This window comes from Myotis davidii, unplaced genomic scaffold, assembly GCF_000327345.1.
Source record: "Myotis davidii unplaced genomic scaffold, ASM32734v1 scaffold184, whole genome shotgun sequence".
NCBI classification, from domain to species: Eukaryota; Metazoa; Chordata; class Mammalia; order Chiroptera; family Vespertilionidae; genus Myotis; species Myotis davidii.
The window spans coordinates 5834699-5843175 of NW_006297021.1; the positions used below are offsets into that span (position 1 = coordinate 5834699).

An 8477-nucleotide genomic window follows, 5' to 3' on the forward strand; every position below is an offset into this window, starting at 1 on the left:
GGGGCCCTAGCTGATCGCCAAGACCCTCCTCCCGGGCCACAGCTCGAGGAGGACGCTCGCCTTAGGCTCCCGCTGCACTTCAGCCCAGTGTTCACGGCCAACCTTCTCGGGAACACAGGGCAGGAGGAACAGTGTGTTTTCCAGGAAAGCCGTCTGCACGCTGACATCCTGGTACGTTTTCTGGAAGGTTCTTGTTCGACAAGTGTCAGGAAGGTTGAGGAGGATTTCTTTCCCGCGATCATTTGCTCAATCGCTTTCATTCGGGCTCGATTGAAAGGTTCAAATCAGAGTGGTCTTCATCTCCAAGGACCTTTACCCTTGCCCCCCCACCCCACACACACACACACCCAGCAGAACGCAATGGTTTCTGCCAGGACCCCACATCTTTGCTGCCGGCTGCTGGTCAGCAGGCGACCTCCGTTCTCTGGGCTGTGACCGGCCAGTCCTTCGTGTCATGCTTCCTTCCCCAGCTGGTGTCCCACCCTCTCACCCGCCTGCTCCAAGCGCTCTGGTGGCTTTCCTTTCCGACACCAGCAGCCACCTAGCAACACCCTGCTGTCACCCCTCGGGCAAGAGGCCTGTGGACGGACCTTCAGAGACAAATGTCTCTCTTTTAGGCTCCCCAGCCGGGCCCTGGGGCCCCCTCCCCAGGATGGAGGTGTGACGGATCCAACCAGCACTCTGCTGCCTTCAAACCCGAGGCCAGGACCTCCACTCAGAGAAACCCCTGGTCTCTCTTCTCGCTCGCCATCCTGTTTAGACCCGAGAAGAGAGACTTGCAGAACCGAGGGTGGTGTGCGATCCTGCTGGGATTACATTTCAGTGTCAGACGGGGAAATAGCTAACAACAGCCTCCAAATACCAGTTTCCTAAACAAAGGAATGGGATTGGTTAGCAGAGATTGAAATACAGTTGAATAAGCAAAACCAAAAAGAAAAACACAAACCAACAAATAAACAGACCCACACCCTGTCATGGGAAGCAGGCAAACAGCCAATCCGATGGGGAGCCTACAGGTGGAAAGGGGACAACCACCAAAAAAACTGCCTTTCCTAGCAGCACGCCCTAAATCCGACTCATGAGACTTACACCAGCCACGGCCAGTCACAGGTACGTTTCCCACGTGCCCTCGGCTCTGGGAACGCCGCAGTGATGAAACATTTTGGCTCCAACCAAGAAGCCTCCCCCCCCGGGGCTCTGGAGAATCCAGATGTTGAGAACAACGGAAGGACCGAAGGCCAGGCTCCAACAGAGCCGCGCGCGCCTGCCAGCCCGGCCCAGAGCCTTCTCCTGAGACCCATGCAGATGTCCTGGAGCGGGGAATGCCGTTCTCGGGGTTCTGATGCCAACGCAAGAAGCCATGGCTGGCGGAACTTCCAGCATCGCTGAGAAGACTTCAGAGAAGTCTGACTCAACACACACACACAGAGAAGTCTATCAGAAAGCTCCAACCTGTTAAAAACCACATGGGCCCTACCTGTTTTGCTCAGTGGATAGAGCGTCGGCCTGCGGACAGAAGGGTCCCAGGTTCAATTCCGGTCAAGGGCACGTACCTCAGTTGCAGGCTCCTCTCCAGCCCGGGCCCTGGTTGGGGCTCGTGGAGGAGGCAACCCATCGATGTTTCTCTCACATCATTATTTCTCTGTCTTTCCCTCTCTCCCACTCTCCCTAAAAGTCAACGGGAGAACACCTTTGGGTGAGGAGAACCGCCGCCGCCTGGGGAGTCGTGCAGCTGCTGCAGCCACGCGCTGTGGCCACAGCCACGGAAGTCTGAGCAGGGCCGCTCCGTGTTCCTGGCTTCTGTTATCTCTGCTGTGAAACCCAGGCCGGAACATTCCGCCCTGCCTCCTGCGGTGGGTCTCTGTGATCACCAGAGGAGGACGTGTCCCGAGGGCGAAGCCCCGCGTGGCTGTCAGGGGCAGCATCTGGGTGGCAGGCCTCTGAGTGGGCCTCTGGCATAAGCTCCCTGTGGGTGCTCACTGTGCCATTCTGTTTTTCACCCCTGGGCCCACGGCTTTCGCCCGCAGCAGCCCTGGATTCCTGATTTCAAAGAGGGCACCGTGACGGTGCCCAGGCTGACGGGTTATTCCCATGATCATGAAGTCAATGGGCGCCCAGCATCCACGCGGTTCCCAGGGCACAACGAACAGGCAGGAAAGGGCAGTGATGGTTCCTGGGGCTGCAAACCGCAGCACGGGCCTCGCACACAGGCGTGCAGAATGTGCCTGATGATTAAGTCACTGACAGCCGACCCCGTCTGACAGATGATACGCTTCTTGCGGCCACGGCGGTTCCCACACTGCTTTAGTGTTCCTGGCACCACGGAAAGCCAGGGCCTTGAGGACACTGTGCCGTGTGAAATAAGCCCACTCCCCAAAGGACAAGTCCTGGGTGATTCCTCGTTAGAGGAGGCACCCAGAGTAGCCAAATCCACAGAAAGCAGCCGCGGGGGAGGGGAAGAGGGAGTCAGCATGTACCCGGGACAGAGGTTCCTTTTGGGAAGATAAACAAAGTTGCGGAGATGACGACGGTGAGGGCTGCACAGCAATGTGAACGCACTTAATGCCGCCAAAACAGCAAAATGGCCAATTTTATGGTATGCATATTTTACCGTAATTTTTTAAAAGTCAGTTAAAAAGACAGTTGGGGTTCGGGTTATTTAGTAGCTGAGGGCTCCCCAACGCCCTGCCCCGGGCGTGGCCCCTGCAGCCTGGGAAAGGGGCACTGGCAAGGACCCTGAGCCACGTATCAGAGCTGCCCGCGGTCACTCACGACAGGGCCTTGCTTCGCACTTTCCATGTTCGCAAGCAGCAGCACTGGCTCAGTCACATTTCCTACTTGTGACCGAGTCCCCGAACACTGACTGGAGACCGCTGGGAAGGGAGCGGAGACGATGAGACAGTGGCGGGAAAGGAGCCGTCACGCCCCGGAAAGGATGGGAGACCCCACGGGGTCGGTTTCCACCCCTGCCTGTCTGGCCAATTCCTGCCATGACAGGCCATTCCTGGGGCATCGGAAACGGGCTCAGCTGCCTGGCCAATCAGAAGCTGCACTGAGTTGAAAACAAAGGGGAACTGTCCGGCCGGTGTGGCTCAGCAGTAGAGCGTCGACCCAGGAACCAAGAGGTCACCAGTTTGATATCTGGTCAGGGCACATGCCCAGGCTGTGGGCTCCATCCCCAGTTCGGGGCATGTGAGAGGCGGCCGAACAGTGATGTTTCTCTCTCATTGATGTTTCTACCTGGGGGGGAGCAATGGGGCGATAAGGGCATATATGTAATACCTTAATCAATAATATATATCAATCGATCAAGAAAAAGAAGGGGAATGTATGTGGGAGTCACAAATAAACCCAGTGGAATGGAATGAGGCTTGGGGTCTGAAGGTTGAGGTCAAGCCCTGACCCAAACACGTACTGACCGTGTGACCTGGAATAAGTCCCTCCACTTCCCAAGTGGAAGGAACTGGAGGACATGATCCCTGGGGTCCTACCCAGCATGGCCAAGCTCAGCTTCCATTACGAATATCCTTCCAAATTTCTGAGAGTTTGTGCAAACAAAATAGACTCGAATTAACTTACTTGTCCACAGAAACGTTATTACGTGTTAAGTCATGCATGGAAATGTGTGGACGATCAAGTGGAGACACGCGGAGACCCTGTCTGCTGAGAGCAAATGTGCCCAAGGCATGCCGGTCGAGAGAGTCAGAGCAAGAACAATCCCGGGAGAGAGGGGAGGCCGTTTGCTGGGCAGGGTGGGCGCCCCGACTAAAGGAGCCCTCCCCTGCCCCTCACACCGCACCAGAGCTCCCCCCCTCACCTGCGTAGGAAGACACGGGGGAAATCTGCAGAGGGTACAGCTCGCTCATGCTGACCGGCTGCTCATCGCTCTCGGTGGTCACCTCCACCACCTGGCAAATGTCTGGCGGGTTGGTGACAATCTCTTGATCCTCGATGTTGCTGTCCAGATGTGACTGCCCTACAACTTCAAAGAGAGGAAAGCTGTCATGCACCGACGCCTCCCGATGCCAGTTCCCACACACTCTCAGGACTGAGCACCTTCCCCAAAAGAGCCGACCAGCCAGGGCTCAGCGTCTCGGTCACCACGTGCCCACGGCCGTGAGATGAAGACCAAGCCCCAGGCTCCCGGTTCCCAGCAGCCTGCCCACGTCCTTACAGGGGCAACGTCCCACCCCAGCCCAGGCCCAGCCATGCTGTGGGACCAGGGGCTGCACCCGGACCTCGCCCCAGGCCCAGTCGGACAGCGCCTGGAACGGACCCATTTCTGTTCTCTGCTCCTGCTCCAAACGAAGCTGTGTGCTATGTTCCGAGTCCTAGGGTTCAGAGACACATGCTCAAATCTAAGTAGGAAGGAAGGACCACCCCAATCCACCCACCGTGGATCTTGCTGTGGGGTGTCCTGTTCATTCTCCCCAGGCCACGCGCCTGCTGGGTGAAAGAGCAGAGCGGTGGGCAGACGCTCGCCCAGTTCTAACTCACTCACGTGAGTAGAATTAGCGTCGACTCCCCAGAACTCTGACACGATGAGTTCTGACCACCTGGCTCGGAACCCTGCCTTACGTTTTTAAGTCAAACCTTTCAGTGTGAGATTATTATGGATTCGCAAACCGCGGTAAGAAATAATAGACAGAGATCCTGTGTGCCCTTCATCCAAGTTTCCTCTGATGGCAACACCTCGCAGAACCACAGGACAAAGTCAGGATGCTACTGACAGCCGTCCATGCATCCGCTCCGATCTCCTCCGTCGCCATATTCTGCGTGTGCTGATGGGTGTGTACTTAGTTCTATCCGGCTTTATCACAGACACAGCTTCACACACCCGCCCCACAGTCACCAACACAAGCATCTCCTATGTTACTCTTCCTTCAGCCACCCCTTCTCACTAATCCCTGACACCCACCAACCTGTCTCCCATTTCTCTAGTTTTGGACATTTCAAGAGTGTGTTCTCAACAGACCCACAGTAACCTTTTGAGCTTGGCTTTTTTTTCTCACTCTGCATAATCCCCTGGAGGTTAATTCATCCAGGTTGTGTATGTCGAGAGGTGTGTGTATCAAGAGCTGGCCCCTTTTCACTGCTGAGTGACACTCCATGGTTGGGATGTCCCTCGGTCTAGCCACCCTCTGAAGGACTTTGGGGTCACGTCCATCCCTTGGCTCTTACACACAAGGCTGCAAAGAACATCTGTGCGCAGGTTTTGTATAAACGTAAGCTTCCATTTCTCTGGGATGATGTATTCCAAGAGTGCAGTTGCTGGGTTATAGGGCAATCACATGCCTAGTTTTACAAGAAACTGCCAAACTGTTACCCAGAGTGGCTGCACCATTTTACATTCCCACCAGCGTGGATAGGTAACCTTTTTTTAAAAACCCTCACCTGAGGACATGCTGAGAGAGAAGAAAGGGAGGGGAACATCCATCGGGTTGCCTTCCGTACCTCCAGGACTGGGGATCAAACCCACAATGCAGGTGTCTGCCCTGACCGGGAATCAAACCGCAACCCTTTGGTGCATGGGATGACGTTCAATCTACTGAGCCACTGGGCTGGCTGGATAACCTAACTTATGCACAGTCTCTCCCGCTTTTGGTGTGGTCACTACTTTTTTATTTTTTAGCCATTGTAACTCATCATAGTTTTAATTTCAACACCCCTAATGCCATGCTCTACTGTTACCCAGAGCTGACCTCATACTTCAGTGGGCAATTAACTGGACGGAACACGCCTGAAAACTGGACCAACAAAGAAACGGGAATAACACTGTTTCCCCCGGACCTCAGCACGCTGCCATCGTGTGTAAGTTATTTTAACATTTCCTGCCCTGGAAACGACAGGGCACGCATCACCGCCCTGTTACAAATACAGCCCCCAGGCACAGAGACGCGGAGTGACTTGTCCAAGGCCACACAGCTGGGATCACGCACAGTGCTCTGTCCTGGACGTCTCCCCGCCCCCACCCCGCCACACTCCCGTCTCCTGGAGAAGTCAGCCTTCCCGGTCAGGTCCTGTTTTCACAGCTCACAGTCTTTCCATTGCTCACGCATTTTTGTTTGTAAGTGGTTCCTGATCTGACTGCGTTTTGGGGGTGATGAAAAGATGTGTGTAAGGCAGGGAAGGGTTGGGGGGCATCCATGGATCGCTAAGGCAGGCTGGGAGAGGAGACGTGGGGTGTGACAAGGGTGCACAGGGCGCAGCACGTGGAAGGGGAGGGGAGGGAAGGTGGATGTGCCTAGGTTTTCCTGGAGGGGAGGAAATTAAAGCGAAGAAAGGCAGGTGAAACCTGGCGGGCAGGCTCCCGAACTCTCCCTTGACCCTTGGGGCTACCTGTCTGAGCGTGAGAACATCAGTTATACAGCTCACTGGACACACGCTGAGCGCGACACCGACCCCTCTCACGTTCCTTCTGCCTCTTCTCCCAAATAAAATACAACAGCAGGAAGCGAGGCTTCCCAAGTCCTAGACGCAGTTAGGGGTGGAGACGGAAACCTAACGGGTGTCAGACTGTGTCTGAGGAGAGGGGTGTATGCAATACCCACTCAGGCCACTCAGATCGTATGTGCGTGTGGTTGGTATCAAAGCCGCTTCCACTCCCGGTGCTGCGCTGCCTTTCCCACAGGCACGGCAGCTCGCTGGGGGCATACAGTGCCTGCAGCTCAGCCTCTTCCTACTTCTACCCCTTTGTTCAGGCCAAAATTCCCTCCCTCACTGTTGCTTGTTAATCCTCATCTGAGGATACTGGTTTATTGACTTGAGAAGGACAAAGAGAGAGAGATCATTGTCTCCTGCACACACCCCAACGGGGGCTCGAACCCACAGCCTTTTGGTGCACAGGACGACACTAACTGAGCCGCCCGGCAGGCCTCTCCTCACTGTTTTCCCACAATGCCCAACGCTGTGATTCAACTAACCAAGACTAACTGGGCACCTACTTCGCACGAGACTTTGTTGTCAGGTACGGGGGGCAGAGAGGCATGGGGTCCAGGACCTGGCGTGTGAGAGAGAAGCCAGCAGGGCCCCCGCCGGCACATGGTGATGAAGAGTGGGTTTAGCACAGCAGCAGGAAGAAGGGGAAGCGGGGAGAGGCCATGTGATGCGAGTGGAGGAAGTGGAGTGTTTTTTCCAGTTCGAGGAATCAAAGGCTTCAGTGAGGCGGTGACAGGGATGGGGAGGAGGGCGGAGGGCCAGCGACAGGCAGGACTCACAATGCCTGCTTTTTTTGGAGCCTTTTCCCGGCCACCCTGGAACAGACTGACCTCTCTTTCCTGAGCGCCTCTCACTCGCTGTCCCCGCTGTTCAGCCAGAACTACAGCGTGACACGCCTTGTGACACTGCTGACGTTCTGCTCCCACTGTCAGTTAAGTCCGTCTGTCTTCATCTAAGCTCCTAGCTGTGGTCATCTCCCCATGACATCAGGGCCTCCGAGAGCGGAGGACCCGCACGAGACCCAAGCCCCAGCAGACGCCCCTGCCCGGCACAGGAGAGCAGATCAATATGAATAAGTGGGCAGGCCGGGCCCCCCGACGGCAGCGAGTCCTGCAGCGGCCCACGGCCACTTGCAAACACCGGGCTTCACACACGTATTTTCCAGAAAATGTCAGGACATGCAGCAAGTGGATTTTTTAGACCTGGATTAACGGTCATGGTTCCAGAAGCTGCGAGTAGAGGAGGAACGTCTTGGGCTGATGAAAACGTCCTGTCTTAACTACAGTGGTGGCTACACACAGCATGCACCTGTCAGCATTCACAGGCCTGTACGCCTAACAGCGGTTACTGTTACTGCGCTTCACCTAAGCTACGTGACTTACGACAAAAAAGTAGATCAGCACCTTTACTCAACTTTTAAAATTAAATTTATTGGGCAACATCAGTTAAAAACATTAGCCAATTTCAGGTGCACAACCTGATACATCTACACCTGCCTGCTCTGTTGTGTGCTCACCACCTGAGCCTTGTCTCCTCCGTCGCCAGGTATGTGACCCCCCCGCTCCTTTTCTGAATGCTGGTGACCCGGATTCAGAAGTCAGTCTCTGTTTTGGGCTACAATCCACAGCCCCAGTTAAGATCTTTACATCGTCCCTCAGGCAGCGGCCCCAGGAGTGTGCTGCTGCACGCCTCGGGCAGGGGCGACCCTTCTCTCCCCGGAACAGCGCTGTGGACACTTTAGAAGCTGTCCAACTCGGAGTCGCAACCCAAGGGAGAAGCGGGGCACTCCCAGTATCTGGACGCTCTCTGCATGTACTGCAGGCACCATCCCCCATCTCTCTCTCTCTCTCCCTCCCTCCCTCCCTCTCTCTCTCCATGTAAACGCACCTCCCCGGACCACCAAGCGTTGCCTCGGGTGGTAACATACAGTGACCCTTGACTCGTGACAACCGAAAGGTCACGAGAAGAGCAAACGTTCAGCAATCTACTCCGGCCAACACGGTCAGAGGCGGCTCTCTCTGGGGTAAGTAATCACAAAT

The 8477-nt window shown here is 55.5% G+C and overlaps 1 protein-coding gene across 1 annotated transcript in view; it reads right to left on the minus strand.

The window, feature by feature from the left end:
• IRF2 (interferon regulatory factor 2) overlaps positions 1-8477 on the minus strand; it is a 94164-nt gene that overhangs the window by 26027 nt on the left and 59660 nt on the right. Inside the window, exon 7 of the mRNA XM_015569747.1 lies at positions 3818-3976. Coding sequence (XP_015425233.1) covers positions 3818-3976 — 159 coding nt within the window. The remainder of the gene's footprint in view (positions 1-3817; positions 3977-8477) is intronic.